The 16113-nt window shown below is 49.3% G+C and overlaps 1 protein-coding gene across 4 annotated transcripts in view; it reads left to right on the top strand.

The window, feature by feature from the left end:
- GFRA2 (GDNF family receptor alpha 2) overlaps nucleotides 1-16113 on the top strand; it is a 98124-nt gene that overhangs the window by 25561 nt on the left and 56450 nt on the right. For all 4 annotated transcript variants that reach the window (XM_003823621.5, XM_034965741.4, XM_034965739.4 and 1 more), the window contains one exon: nucleotides 14439-14793. In XM_003823621.5, the coding sequence (XP_003823669.1) occupies nucleotides 14439-14793 (355 nt within the window). The remainder of the gene's footprint in view (nucleotides 1-14438; nucleotides 14794-16113) is intronic.

Here is a 16113-nt window from a genome sequence, read left to right as displayed (position 1 = left end):
AAGTCAAGTAGAAGTGTCAAGAAAGGGGAAGTGGGCCAGGTGTAGTGGCTCACACCTATAATCCCAGCACTTTGGAAGGCTGAGGCGGGTGGATCTCTTGAGTCCAGGAGTTCGAGACTAGCCTGAGCAACATAGCAAAACCCCATCTCTACAAAATACACAAAAACTGGCAGGCATGGTGGCACATGTGGGTGGTCCTGGCTACCCAGGAGGGTGAGGTGGGAGGATTGCTTGAGCCCGTGAGGTCAAGGTGGCAGTGAGCTGTGATCATGCCACTGCACTCCAGCGTGGGTGACAGAGTAAGACTATGTCTCAAAAAAAATAAATAAATAAAAAATAAAAAGAAAGAAAAAGAAAGAAAGAGGAAGTGGTTAGCCTGGTCAGATGCAGCCCAGAAGTCAAGCCAGTGAAGTTTAGCGAAGTGACTTTCTGATTCAGTGACATGGAGGTCACCCATGATCTTGCCAGAATATTCTTCTCGGAGGGTGAGGTTGGAATGTTGACGTGAGGAGGATGGAGGAGAAAATGTGAAGGGAGAAGGTAAAATCAGCAACCAGAAATCTACTCTTTCAAGCTTTGCTAGGAAGGGGAGGAGTGAAATAGGGGGCTGGGTGGTGGTCAAGGGAAGGCTTTGCTTTTGGTTTTGTTCTGTCTTGAGAAAGGCAATGATGGTGGCACATTTGTACCTGTTGGGAAAGATCCCGAGAGAGGGTGGAATTGAAGGATGTAAGCAGGAAGGGGCGATTTCAGGAGTGATGTCTTCAATAAGTGAGGAGGGATGGGGTCCATGTGGTGTGCACCAGCACGCATGGCAGGGCAGCCTTTGGCGAGGCTGGAGCTGGGTCCTTCTAACAGAGAGAAGGCAGAGCTGGATGTCCACGTGAGACAGACTGGTCACTGGTGGGTGACAAGGCGAGGGCATTTCTGTCCAAATCTATTTTCTTATCAAATAATGAGTTAAGGTGCTTTGGTCTCAATATTTGGTCCTGCTGCCCAACAAATTTATAGGTTGAAATCCTAAGCCCCAAGGCAAGGGTTTTAGGAAGTGGGGCATTTGGGAGGTGATTAGGACATGAGAGTGGAGCCCTTATGAATGGGATTAGTGTGCTTCTAAAGGAGACCCCGGAGAGCTCACTTGCCCCTTCTAACAAGTGAGGACACAGCCAGAAGGTGGCTGTCTGTGAACAAGCAAGTGAGTCCTCACCAGACACCAAATCCACCAGCACCTCGATGTTGGACTTTGCAGCCTTGAGAACCATGAGAAATAAATTTCTGTGATTTATTTATAAGCCACTCAGTCTGTGGTATTTGTTATAGCAGCCCGAACAGACCAAGACACAAGGTAATCAGCTTCAACAGGGGAAGGTGAGAAATGGCTGCTTTAAGCCATTTGGAGCTTGAGATTGGGACCTCAAAGTGAGACCACTCAGCTGGTGTGTGTGTGTGTGTGTGTGTGTGTTACCTAGTGACCTTTGGCTGCTCAGGAGCCAGCATGGAGTGGGGGTGGCTGGGTTTCACTGGGGTTATTGGTTTGTGACTATGATGGAGGAAGAGAGGAGGAGAGGGGCTGAGGAGCTCAGGAGGTTGCATGCAGGCTGGGAAGTGTAGGCTGGGTAAGAAGGAATTGAGGACAGGGTAGGGGGACGGATGAGGGAGAGCAAGTGTCTGGGTCAGTGGGTCAGGGTCTGGGAGAGGTTGAGGGTTTGCTGGAGTGGGAATTCCAGAGAGGGAGCTGGAAGGTGAGGAGAGGGTGGCTTGAGGTTGGGATGTGATGTCAACCTTTCAGCAGGGATTTGGATGTTGATGAAGGTCAAGGTCAAGGATATGACTATGGCAGTGGGGAGCTAAGGGTAGGAGGAGATCACTGGAGGCAGATAGAGTGTTGTGCAGACGGACTGTCCCTGTTGAGTGGAAGCCTCTAGGAATGGTGCCCAGGAAGGGATGAACCGGAGATGGTGAGCCAGGCGTGAGGTCATTCCTGAGAGAGGGGAATGGCAGGGTTGGTGAGTGACAGCTTCCAGGGGAGTAGGGGCAGCTGATGACATGAACTTCCCAGGAGGACAGATGGGGCAGAAATGATGAGGAGAAAGGAGGCCCCCATCCATCCATGAGCTGCCCAATAGCCACTTCTTTCAAAATTAGGATGCTAAATAACAAAGTCACTGATTTTACGAAATGCATTGATTTACCCAAACTAAGTCTTTGAATTATTTTTCATGGTTTTAGAAATTCACATTTAATGGTTTTCATGGCTTTTGAAGATTTTTGCAAATGGTCTTCATAGCTGTATTTTAAGATATATTCAGTTTTTGGGAAGCTAAGGGTCATGAGTTGATGTGGACTTCTTATGGTGAGAAAAGTATATTTCATAATCAGTAAACAAAAGTTTAGCTTATGATGGGTGCTTCATATCCTGTGTCCATTCTCTATACCATCAAATAAAAAATGCTGAGGAAAGATTTAGGTTAATCACATCAATATGAAATGCCTCAAATTTGGTTTTTAATGGTTACAAATACAAAATTAAACCCAACTCATCATTGTGGGAATTTGTATGAGAATGGTAAAAACCCTAAATATTAAAAAACCCCCCAAATACCAAAACTATATTTAAAAGAAATAGGCCACTTGAAAGCGGTTGAAAAAATTCCTTTGAATGTGAAAGAATAGAACTTAAATTTTTAATTGTCAGAACCACAAAATTAAGACTAACCTGAAATTTGAGGACTTGGAGAAAGAAATTTAAGTGTGGTTAAAATTTGACAAAATATAAAATGCAATTTGAAAGGTTCCAAATTGATTTTATTTCAAATTGATGTTCAGTGTATTTGCCATTCATCAAATTGATTTTTGGCGGGTTAGCCTGCTTCCAAAAATGCAGCTTGACCTGGAGAGTGCTGGGTGGTCCTGGTGTCATAGTAGGGCTGGGAATGAGGGGAAAGTTCAGAAAGAAAGTTGAGATTATAAAGAAGCTTGGACTAAGACTTCCAGGACTGATTTGAGGAGGGTAAGCACCCTGACCTACAGAGCAGTAGGGGACAAGGGTTCAGGTCCCATTGGATCCTTGGGCTTTGATTGACAACTGAGAGGACTGGGAGGCACGGCTCTGCTATTGGTCTTGCCAGCTCCTGGGGACGGGGACACTGATGTATTGCTTCCAGCTAGATGGTATGGTGTTCCTGGCCCCCACTCCTGGTGGTGAGGGGGCCCAGAAGGGAGGAATATGCCCCGAGATCTTGCTTGGGATGGAGCAGAGGAGGCCCTGAAGATCTTTTGCTTATGGAAGGGAAGACTGGGGACCATTTTATCTTTTGCCACATAGTGTGTAGAGGCCGGAGCACAAGGGACTGGCTTCTTTTCCTAGCAGGGCAGTGTAATGTGAAGGTAGCCAGAGAGGTGAGATGGGAGGGAGGACCTTTCCAGCCAGGGGACACTTTTTTTATTTTTTTTATTTTTTTAGACAGAGTCTCGCTCTGTCACACAGGCTGGAGTACAGTGGTGACAGCCCTCAGCTCACTGCAACTTCCACCTCCCTGGTTCAAGCAGTTCTTGTGCCTCAGCCTCCCGAGTAGCTGGGATTACAGGTGCGCACTATCACGCCCAGCTAATTTCCATATCTTTAGTAGAGATGGGGTTTCACCATGTTGGCCAGGCTGGTCTCGAACTCCTGGCCTCAAGCAATCCACCCACCTCGGCCTCCCAAAGTGCTGGGATTACAGGTGTGAGCAACCGCACCCAGCCAGGTGACACCTTTTTAAACAAGCATTTATTGCCTGTGTACTATGGATTGGAAACTGCAAGGGGTATTTTCATCCACATTGTCCCTTTTTCTCTTAGCGTAGTCCTCTGTGTAAGGCAGGTAGATGTTCTATCCCAGTTTTGCAGGTGAGGAAAGTGAGGCTCAAAGAGGTTACATAACCTGTGCACACTTGCTCTGATAGTGGCCCCGCCAGGTCCTCCATCTTCCCCACAAGCCACTGCTGGACCAGGGTCTCTGCTTTTTATGGGACTCCACACCCAAAGGGGAAAGTTTCCATCTGTTTACTTGTGATCTCTCACCTGAGCTAGAATGTGAGCCCCAGGATGGCAGGTGACTTGGTGGTTTTATTCGTCAATCCAGCCTTACTTTACACACAGTGGGTTGTCAGTACGTGTTTGTTGCAAAAAATAAATGGATTTTGAGGGCGGGCTGGGGTTGGATGCTCCATGAGGAGATCCAACGTGAAGTGTGGAGGTGATGCACATCCAGCATGAGGTGTGGAGATGACAGTCATCCAGCATGAGGTGTGGAGGTGATGGTTGTGGTGGCTTTAACCCTGCAGGGAGGGCTGGGATTAGGGGAAACTCCCTGGAGTCTCTGCTCCTGGACCCTCCCTTTCTCTACCCGCCCTTGCTGTCTTCCTTCCAGCCCTGCTGAGAGTTTATTTATTCTACATCTCATTGTGAGTTGCCCCTCCGCTCACCCTTATGCCCCTAAGTATTTGGGGGGGGTGTCAGTTGACCATCCTCCTTTTCGAAACTCTTGCCTTCCATGAAATCAGCATCTCTTGATTTTTCCACCAGCTAAAGGTCCTCTCCTTTCTGGCCTCCATTGAACATAAGGCGACCCAGAGCTCTGTCCTGACTTGTTTCCTCTTCTTTGTTCTCATCCCCAACCTATGGCGCCTCACTGAGTTATGTGGCTTTCCACAACCTCCTCCAGTGTCAACCGTGCCAAGTTTTGTGTCTTTAGCCCAGACCTCTTTCTTGAACTCCAGGCTTGTGGACCCTTCTGCCTATTCAACATCCCTGCTTCGACATCTGATAGACATCTCAAACTTAAGTCGAAAACAGAATAGTCCATTTCATTCTGCCTCTCTTCTTTCCTTCCAAGTCTTTCCTTTTTCGTGAAATGATATCTCCATCTACTTGGTGCTCAGGCCAAAAATCCAAGATGTTTTCTTGATTTCTCTCTCTCCTCCCACTCAAAATGCAAGCAATCCTTGGCTTTATCTCTAAATTATATGCAGAATGGGTTCACATTTTGCCCTCTCTGCAGTCACCACCCCACCCCAGCCTCCAGTAGCTTTCTGCTACTTCAACAGCCTGTGACTGGTCTCCTTTTCTGCTTCACACCCTCAGATATACCCTCAGTTCCATGTGTCATTGAATGAGGTCATGTGCCTTCCTCCTTAATGCTCTCCAGCGCTTTGCATTTTAGAATAAAATCTGAAGTTCTTACCTGCCCCGCAAGGTCTCCCCTGACTGTCCCTCTGAATTCTACTTCCTCTAACTTCTGCCTCCTCCAGGAAGCTCTGGCAACCTTACCCTTCCTTTTGATTAGGAACGTGCCAAGCTCATAGCTGTCTCAGGACCTTTGTGCTTGCTCCTCCTTTGCTTGGAATTCTCTTACCTTGTTTTTGTTTTTGTGTGTGTGGTCCATTCCTGCCCGCCATTTTAGTCATTCTACCTCAACTTGATGTCACCTCCTCGGAAAGGCCCCTCTCTTATTTGCTGTTCTTTTTTTTTTTTTTTTTTTTTTGAGACGCAATCTTGCTCTGTTGCCCAGGATGGAGTGCAGTGGCGCGATCTTGACTCACAGCAACCTCTGCCTCCCGGCTTCAACCGATTCTCCTGCTTCAGCCTCCTGAGTAGCTGGGATTACAGGCACATGCCACCACACTCGGCTCATTTTTGTATTTTTAGTAGAGATGGGGTTTCACTCTGTTGGCCAGGCTGGTCTTGAGCTTCTGGCCTCCACTGATCCACCTACCTCAGCCTCCCAAAATGCTGGGGTTACAGGCGTGAAACACTGCACCCAGCTGGTCATTCTCTTTTAAATTCCCTTATTTTCCTTTCTTTAAATTTCCTTCCTTCCTTCCTTCCTTCCTTCCTTCCTTCCTTCCTTCCTTCCTTCCTTCCTTCCTTCCTTCCTTCTTTCCTTCTTTCCCTCCCTCCCTCTCTCCCTCCCTCTTTCCCTCTTTCCCTCTCTCTCTTTCTTTCTTTCTTTTTTGAGCCAGAGCCTCACTCTGTCGCCCAGGTTGGAGTGCAGTGGTGCGATCTTGCCTCTCTGCAACCTCTGCCTCCTGGGTTCAAGCCATTCTCCTGCCTCAGCCTCCCTAGTAGCTGGGATTACAGGTGCACGCCACCACTCCCAACTCATTTTTGTGTTTTTAGTAGAGACGGGGTTTTGCCACGTTGGCCAGGCTGTAACTCCTGGCCTCCAGTGATCTGCCCGCCTCAGCCTCCCAAAGCGCTGGGGCTACAGGTGTGAGCCACTGCGGCCGCCCTTTTTTTATGTATTTTTGTGTTTACTATGAGTCTTTCCCTTACTAGAGTGAAAGCTGTAGGAGAGGGAAGATTCTTTCTTTCCTGCACACAGCTGGATTTTAGGGCCTGGCATGTAGTTGGTGTATGAAAATATTTGTTGACCGGCTACTAATGCAGGGACTCCGGTTCTGCTCCTGGAGAGGTGGGTATGGTTGGGTGTCTTCGTGTGTGTGTGTGTGTGTGTGTGTGTGCACCTCGGTGTGCACACATGCTGTTGAGTTTGCACAGTACCAGAGTGGGCTCCTTTTAGCCTGCCACGGTGGACCTGTGGCTCCGGCTCAAAGGAATGAGGTGAGACAGCAGGGCTTTCCCTGGCCCTCCATCCCTGAGAGTCTTGCACTGGTGTGTTGGGTGGGTAAGTGAGAGAGGCACAAAATATAAGGGATTAGGCAGTTCAAAACCCATCATCATTCAGGTAAAGAAATGAGACCGAGAAAGGCACAAAGATTTACCTGGGGTCTTCTTCAGCTTGGAGAAGCAGAGACAGAATTAGGACCCACGTTCTTTAACCCCTATTTAAGTAGTAGAGCTCCATATCTTGGTTCAGGGACCCAGGGTGGGCTCAGGGACGGACACTGCAGCTGCAAATGGGATGAGGGGCAGTTTTCTGGGAGGCAGGAAGGGTGGTTAAAACGCCTGGGTCCCCACTGGCTGGGAAGCTTTACAGCATGGGGAACCTCTCCTTTCTGCCCACGGGCACATTTGTGATTGGAAAGTCTACCTTGAAGATCCTCTCTGTTGGGAGGTGGCAGAGGGGGATGAAACAGTTGAGGGGCGTGCTTAGGTGACAATAGCTGGCCACAGACCACCGTCTGTGAAGGGCGGGCTAGCTAAATTGTGTGCTGGGTGAGGTGTGTGTGTGTGTGTTTGGGGAGTGGGCCAAGGGCAGCCCTGCTCCTCCCCTAAGCTTTGGGTCTCAGTCTTTGGAAGGTGGCCTCAGAATCACAGGGAGCTTGTGAAATCCAGATGCCCAGGTGCCAGCCACAGAGCTCCTGACTCGGTGGGGCCTGTGAGTCACAAATGCACCAGAGGTCAAGTGCCTTTTCTCTAAACCAGTGACTTCCCCCTCCGAGTGCATTGCACACCACTGCTAGAATGGGAGATGGGGCCGACGAATATGTATTTTTATCTTTATTGCATTCTAATGGGTTAGAAAAATTCAGAACCAACATAGGTGTTATCATTTAGGATAAATCTAGATAGGTATTGAAAAACGTAAAAGGTGAGTCAATAAGGAGTTAAACAGATTCATTATTTAAGAATTAAGGGATTTAGGTCCAGTGTGGTGGCTCATGCCTGTAATCCCAGCACTTTGGGAGGCCAAAGCGGGCGGATCACCAGAGGCCAGGAGTTCGAGGCCATCTGGCCAACATGGCAAAACCCCGTCTCTACTAAAAAAAATACAAAAAATAATTAGCCGAGTGTGGTGGCAGGCGCCTGTAATCCCAGCTACTCTGAGGAGGCTGAGGCAGGAGAATCTCCTGAACCTGGGAGGCAGTGGCTGCAGTGAGCCGAGATCATGCCACTGCACTACAACGTGCAACAGAGCGAAACTCCATCCAAAAAAAAAAAAAAAAAAAAAAGGATTAAGGAATTTAAAGAAAAAATCAATTAAACATTAGTAGAGGTGGTACTGTTAATATGACCAAAACGAGATAGGGAATTGAAATTTGGTAAACCTAGCTCAATATAAAAGCCAAATAAATATTTAAAGAATATGAGTTTAAAGAGCACTCATATGCCTGCCTGCTGGTGGTGGGGGCTTCCAGTGTCTGGAATCACAGCCTAGTGGTGCAGATGGGCTCTTGGCTCAGGGCAGCACTCCAGGAATTAACAGGAGAGGCTGGGCTGGGTGTGGCCGGGGCAGGGCAGTTGGGGAGGCTGAGCTGCAGCCTCTGGTTGTGCATTCCCCAGCCGTGCTGGCTGTACTCCCCAGCTGGCTGCGCTCCCCGGGTCTGGCCCTCACCCAGGGAGGAGGAGGGGAGGAGATGAAGAAGCCAGAGTGTCCCCTAGGGCCAGGAGCCGGGGGTTGGGAGGATGACTTAACTGAGGTTTTGGAGAAGGCCAAGTGTTAAATCCCGCCTCCCTCTCCCTTGGGCAGCTGTTTACCATTTACTCCTTGGCCATCAAGGCTGCTCTCAGCCAGCCTGGGAGACTCACCAGGGCTGGCGCTGGAGTACGTGTTGAGTTCAGGCTCTCCAGGGCCAGCCCAGGACTGGGATCAATTTCTAGCTCTGGAATCTCCCTCAGGTCTTGTGTGGTCTCAGCTCTCAGTGCAGGGGATCGGGGCAGGGAGACGGAGGGGGCTGGGTTTCCTGAATCCCCATTTCCTGCCCTTTGTACATTTTAGCTCAGGGGCTGTAGTCCCAGTGCCAGGCAAGGACTGTGAGGGGTCTTGGTAGGTGAGGTTTGTATTTAGAATCCCCCACCTCCTTCTTCCCAGTGGGGACTCACCTTCCTGACAGGAGGGACAGGAGCCTTAGGGTAGGTGGCAGGGCAGTGGCTGTCTCAGAAGGAGTGTGCGTCCAGTTTTTCTGCTGCAGATGGCAGTGGCTGGCCCTGTGCCCAGCCCTGACCCCACCATCTCCCTCATAATGAAAACGCAGCACAGGCTGCCTCCTTGGCGAGGTGCTTGGCAGAGCCTCAGAGCCCAGGCCCGCTCCTGGGGTCTTTTCTCCCGTCATCCGGCCCACTCAAACCCGGTTCCTGCTGGGAGGATCATGGGGCATCTTCCTGGTAACCAGGTAGGAGCTGCATTTCTTGATTTTTTTTGTTTCCTAGGAAATTTACCAAGTTTTGGCCCAGGAGTTTACACGTTCTGCCCCCTAGCAAAAGCTTTCACTATTCAAGCTCCAAATGGAAGCCACGGAGGCTATAATTACACCAGCACTAGCTCAGGAACCTGCTGAGATGAGTGGGAACGGAGCACCTGGGGAACCTGGGGGCAGCCGCAGCCCTAAATTAGCTGCTGTTCCGCTTGCAGTTGCTAACCTCCTCTCTGGGGTCCCTCCTGTTGTCTCTCCTCACCTTGGCCCCCGGCCGCTCCACTCCTCCAGCCAGCAGCCAGCCAGCCTCTGACAGGTGCGTCCTACGGCTGGCCTGGGAGAGAACCTGTCCCTTAGAGGCAGTGTCCCCACAATAGCCCTTGTGTTGACAGGCATCCTGGGATCCTTCTGTCCTGGGCAGAATGGTTTGGTAGCAGCTCAAGGAATTGCCTGAGAGGCGGCATGCCCCAACGTGGCTGAAGGCCCTTGTCTTGGCATTCCTTGCCTTGGTTTCCATGTTCAGTCGTATTGAATTGCTTGCAGTTCCTCCCAGCGATTGCACCTGCTCCCCTCTGTGCCTGGGATCCTTTTTCTGCTGTCTTCACTTCCTCTGACTCCTCCTGTAGGTTTCAGCAGTGATGTCACTGCTTCCAGGACCCCTCCCCCGGCCCCCACCAAGGTCTGGACAGGATGTTTTTCTCTCCACACCTGACTTCCCTGACACAGAACTCACATTGGCATGGGCTGCTCCTCCGTCCCTAGCTGTGTCTCTGGCAGGGTTGCAGCCTCAGTGTCTGGGGAAGTGCCTGGCACATAGTAGGACCTCATTAAAGATATATTAATGGATTGATTGGGAAAACAAACCTTGATTCTCTTTCTGCCTTAATTTCCCCCAGCCTCCATTTTTGTAGTAAAAGGCTTATTTTTTTAAGAGTGGTTTTAGGTTCATAGCAAAATTGAGAGGAAGGTACAGAGAGTTCCCATCTACCCGCTACTCCTCCCCAGGCACAGCCTCTTCAACTATCAGCATCCCTCTACAGAGGGATGCATTTGTTACAATTCTTGAACCTACATTGACACATCATTATGAGGCAAAGCCTAGAGTTTACGTTAGAGTTCACTCTTGGTGTTGTACATTCTGTGGGTTTGGACAAACGTCTAATGACATGCATCCTCCATTACAGTATCATACAGAGTGATTTCATTGCCCTAAAAATGCTCCATGCTCTGCGTCTTCCTCCCCCACTCCCCACTGACTCCTGGCAGCCACTGATCTCACTGTCTCTGTTTTCCCTTTTTCAGAGTGTCATACCTTTACAATCATAGGGTGTGATACATGTCTCCTTTCATGTAGGTTTTCTCCGTGTCCTTTCATGATTTGATAGCTCATTTCCTTTTATCACAGAATAAGATTCTTTTGTCTGGATGTACCCTCCCCTCTTTTATTTTTATAACAAGAAGAGAGGGCACTTTTCTCTTTCTGCCTTTAAAGGGCTATTGTTGGCCAGGCACAGTGACTCATGCCTGTAATCCCAGCACTTTGGGAGGCCGAGGCGGGCGGATCACCTGAGGTCATGAGTTTGAGACCAGCCTGGCTAACATGGTGAAACCCTGTCTCTTCTAAAAATACAAAAATTAGCTGGGTATAGTGGCAGGTCCGTGTAATCCAAGCTACTCAGGAGGCTGAGGCAGGAGAATCTCTTGAACCCAGGAGGCAGAGGTTGCAGTGAGCCGCGATCACGCCATTGCACTCCAGCCTGGGCGACAAGAGCAAAACTCTGACTCAAAAAAAAAAAGAAAAGAAAAGAAAAAAAAAAAGACCATTGTTGGTCAGACAAAGTGTTAGGTGAATGGCTTAGTCTTCGTTGATCATCCCCCAAGTTTCAGGTCTGGGCTAGGCCCCACATGGTCCTGTGTTGATCACTGTTGCCTACTCTGTACCATTTTGCTTGCTTAATAATATTAGTCAACATTTTTTGAGCACTTACTGTAAAATAGACACTGGCCTAAATACATTTATTCCATCACCCCTTAAATACCTATTGCATAGCACCTGCCTGTCAAACACAGGGTACTAGGGACACAGCACTGAGCACAGCCCTGTCTTCCTGGAGCTTGTATTTGATGCAAACAAACAAATGAGGAAGTAAGTACATACCATGGCAGATAGTGATGAGTGCTGTGGGAAAAATAGGTTGGAGTAGGGGGTACATGGAATGTGCATGGGGTGTTGTTACTATGTGTGGGGTGGTCAGGAAGGACTCACACATTAGGTAACATTTGAACAGAGTCTTGAAGTAGATGAGGAGAGTGGTTGTATGGCTGTGGTGGGGAGGGAGAGACTTCCAGGCCAAGGGGACAGTAAGTGCAAAGGCCCTGTGGCCACGCCATGATGGGCGTGTTCCAGGAAGATCCAGGAGGCTGGGGTGGCTGGAGTGGAGTGAAATGAGCCTGGAGAAAGGAATAGGAGGTGAGGCCATATACAGCCTTGCTGGCTGATGGAAATATAATATGCATCACATATATAATTCTACATTTGCTTGTAATCACAAAAAAGAAACAGGTGAAGTTATTTTTATTACTACATTTGTTTAACATCATAGATCAAAAATACCCCTTCGATGTGTAATCAGAGTAAAAATTTATGAGATACTTTACGTTATTTTTTTCTTTTCTTTCTTTCTTTTTTTCTTTTTTTTTGAGACAGAGTCTCCCTTTGTTGCCCACTCTGGTGTGCAATGGTGTGATCTTGGCTTACTGCAACCTCTGCCTCCCGGGTTCAAGTGATTCTCCTGCCTCAGTCTCCCGTGTAGCTGGGTGTAGTCCACCACATGTCACCACGCCCAGCTAATTTTTATATTTTTAGTAGAGACGGGGTTTTGCCATGTTGGCCAGGCTGGCCTCCAACTCCTGACCTCAGATGATCTGCCTGCCTCGGCCTCCCAAAGTGCTGGGATTACAGGCGTGAACCACCGTGTCCAGCCTACATAATTTTTTTCTTATTACATTTTCAAAATCTGGTGTGTGTTTCAAGGCCTTGTGTGAACATGTGAAATGACCTAGCCACATTTCAGGTTCAGCAGCCGTGTGTGGTGAGCGGACAGCATTTCAGAAAGCACTAATTGTTCTGTCACAGCAAATCAGACAGCACACATATAGAGGTGTGTAGGCCATGCTGAAGCCCCCCAATGAGCTGGGGAATCCAAGGGGGGCTTTGGAGCCTAGGAGCAATGGCTCTCTGCTGTAGGTTCTGGAAGGTTCTCTCCAGCTGCTGTGATGAGAGAAGATTGTCATGGGGTGGGGTATGGGGGCGCAGGGCAAAGCAGGAGGCTGGGAGAAGGAGGCTCTTAACAGGCACAGTGTCGGTGGCTCAGATCCAGGTGGCAGCAGTGGTGGTGGTGAGAAGTGTCTGGATTCTGGCTGTATTTTGAAGGTGGAGCTGCCAGTGTTTGGCGGTGTATGAATAAGAGTCAAGGAAGCGCCGAGAGTTTTGGCATGGGCTACTGGAAGGATGCAGTTGTTTCCAGCAGGGTGAGGAAGACTGTCAGAGGTGGAGGGAAGCCCCAGGTTTTGGGGGGAAATACGGGGTTTGGTTTGGATGTGTCAAGTGTGAGATTTGGGTATTAGGCTTGCAGCTAGAGGTGTTGAGTTGGCAGGTAGACAGATAAGTCTGGAGCTCAGGGCAGAGGTCTTGTCCGGGGGTATAAATCTGGGGGTTGGAAGCACAGTGATGGTGTTTCAGGCCATGAGATGAGTCCCAGGGAGCAGGTGCATGTAGAGAAAAGGAGACTGGGCCCTGGGTATGGAAGATGGGACCAGCAAAGCAGGCTGAGGAGGAGACTGTGGGGAGGTGGCAGGGAGCCCAGCAGAGAGTGGAAGGAGGCAGGAGGGAGGAATTGGCTGTGTCCAGTGCTGCTGATGGGCTGAGGGAGATGAGGCCCGTGGATTCCTGAGCATCCATCAGACAGGCGGGGCCAAACACCAGGCTGAAGCAGGCCTAAGAGAGAATGGGAGGAGAGCAAGGGACAGGTGGTGTAGACAACTCGATTGAGGGGTTTTGCTTTCAAGGGGAGCAGAAAAATGGAGTGGTAGCTTAAGAGGGGTGTGTGGTCACGAGGAGGTCTTTTTTAAATTGAAGATGGGTGATGTAATAGCTGATGGGAATGGTCTAGAAGACAGCAAAATCATGATGTAGGGGAGAGAGAAAAAAATGAGCTGTCTCATTCATGCTTACAAAGGCCCTATGTGGTAGATACCAGTTTGCAGGCAAGGAAACTGAGGCAGAGGTTCAGCCATTTGTCCCAGGTCACAGAGCCAGTAAGTATCAGGGCCAGGAGTTGAACGCCGATGGCTGAGCTCTAGAACTCCCAGTCTTGGCTATTGTGCTGTTCTCCTCTTGGTTTTCTGGCTGGAGTTGTGAGCTCTTCCAGAGTGGGCCCTCCTCTTGCGCTTTTATATGTAACACGGCACCCTGCAGAGGGCTGTGCAGAGGTAGGACCTGATCAATCTTTAATGGGCAAGTGATTAGAACACCAGGAACTGTGTGCTGTAAGTGCTCGGTCAGTCACCTGGCCCATGTGAGAGGGACGTGTGGCCTCAGCCTACCTCACCCCGAGTCCTTCCCACCACCTTGCGGGACCTTGTGTGGAGAGAGTGGTGCTCAGGAAATACTGGAAAGCGTTTGTAGGGTGGATGAAGAATGGATGAGGAGCTTAGACCAACGGTTCTAGCTGGCATAACTGCACTACTGGGTGTGACTTGGGTTCCTGTGCTGGGCAACCTTGGGCAGGCCCCTTGCCCACACAGTGCTTCAGTTTCCTTATCTGTAAAATAACAAGGTTGGGTGAGGTGATCTCCCATCTGGCTCTCACCAGAATTCCTCAGGAGGGCATGTGTGTGCTGTCTGCACCCAGGCTGCTGACAATCCCATCATGAGCATTGTCTGACCCCAAATGCCAGTGTCCTGCTGGTGGGTGCATGGGGGCCCCCTCGTTGTATGACGCTGAGCCAGTCACTTTATTTCCCATATTTGTAAACAGGGCCATACACACCTGGTTGCTTGCCTTTTAGGCTTGTGATGAATTTTAAGTCCACTATTGTCCTAGATTGCCATGGTACAGCTCACCCTGCACCAGCTGCTTCCTAAGCGCTCCCTCAACCTGTATATTAACTCCTTTACTCCTCACCACAGCTTTAGGAGGTAGGTCCTGTGAAGTGATCCCCATTTCGCAAAGGGGGAAACTGAGGCACAGAGCAGGCACATGGAAGCATATTGAGTACTGGGAGTCATCTCCCAGCGAGGGGGCAGCTGTGTCCTCCTCATGCTTGTGTGGCCTCTGACCTGCTCTCTTGTTCCTCCTCCAGGGACAGGGGCAGACCCGGTGGTCAGCGCCAAGAGCAACCATTGCCTGGATGCTGCCAAGGCCTGCAACCTGAACGACAACTGCAAGAAGCTGCGCTCCTCCTACATCTCCATCTGCAACCGCGAGATCTCGCCCACCGAGCGCTGCAACCGCCGCAAGTGCCACAAGGCCCTGCGCCAGTTCTTCGACCGGGTGCCCAGCGAGTACACCTACCGCATGCTCTTCTGCTCCTGCCAAGACCAGGCGTGCGCCGAGCGCCGCCGGCAAACCATCCTGCCCAGCTGCTCCTATGAGGACAAGGAGAAGCCCAACTGCCTGGACCTGCGTGGCGTGTGCCGGACTGACCACCTGTGCCGGTGAGTGCCGCGGCAGCCCCGGGGGTGCTGGCAGGAGGGCGCTCGCATTGCCAGGCTGTGTTTTCCTTTCTCTGCATTCCTTGGGTGCATCGAATTATGATCCTGAGTCCAGCAGAAAGGGTGTCAAAAAGGGTAAAACTGACTTGGACATGTGCAAAATGAATTTTCCATTTCATTCATCCATTCATCCATCCATCTACTTCTTTATTCATTCATTTGTTCATTCATTCACTCAGAACAGGTTTATCTTTTGCTTACTTTGTGCTCAGCTGGGGAAACCAAAATGAACAACCCAAGGAGCTTATAATTTAAAACCACAGACTCCTTGAGTCTTGGAATAAGATACCAGTGGCTCATGCCTGTAATCCCAGCGACTCAGGAGGCTGAGGCAGGAGGATCACTTGAGGCCAGGAGTTTGAGACCATCCTGGGCAACATAGCAAAACTCAGTCTCTACCTATATATGTGCGTGTGTGTGTGTGTGTGTGTATACAGACACACACATATATACACATATATATACTTACATATATTGTATAGAGCTAAATTTCAGCTCAGTATAACCATGCATACCCCCCACAACTACCTTCCTAATAATGAGGCTACTATGTTGTTAAGCACTTACTATGTTCCAGGCTCTGCGCTAAGCTTTGGACCTACGTTATGTCATCTAACGTTCACAATAACCCTGTGATGTGGGTATTTTTACTCCTATTTTATAGGTGAAGGGACGGAAGGTCAGGAAAATTTTGTAAACTTGCTCAAGGTTACATAGCTAATGAGTGGTAAAGACAGGATTCAAAGCTAGGACCGTCCGACTCCAGGACCCATTCCTCACCCTGACTCTAGACCGGATCAGACCTGAATACAGAGTGAGCTGGCTTTATATATATATAAAAGGGACTTTAGACAATTTAGTCCCACTTCTGAAGACAGTTTCTGCCTAATATCCCAACGTAGGTCACGTGGCTATCAGGAAAGGTGCTCTCATAAAACGAAGAGCCAGCTCACTCTGTATTGAGATATGATCCAGTCTCAATGATCATATGAGTGAGGAATGGGTCAGGGTGAGGAATGGGTCCTGGAGTCGGACGGTCCTAGCTTTGAATCCTGTCTTTACCACTCATTAGCTGTGTAACCTGGAGCAAGTTTACAAAATTTTCCTGACCTTCCGTCCCTTCACCTATAAAATAGGAGTAAAAATACCCACGTCACAGGGTTATTGTGAACGTTAGATGACATAACGTATGTCCAAAGCTTAGCGCAGAGCCTGGAGTATAGTAAGTGCTTACCAAGTGTAGCCTCATTATTAAGAAGGTAG

The sequence above is a fragment of the Pan paniscus genome, chromosome 7 (assembly GCF_029289425.2).
Source record: "Pan paniscus chromosome 7, NHGRI_mPanPan1-v2.0_pri, whole genome shotgun sequence".
In the NCBI taxonomy this organism is placed as follows: domain Eukaryota; kingdom Metazoa; phylum Chordata; class Mammalia; order Primates; family Hominidae; genus Pan; species Pan paniscus.
This window is presented reverse-complemented; position numbering and strand designations above follow the sequence as displayed.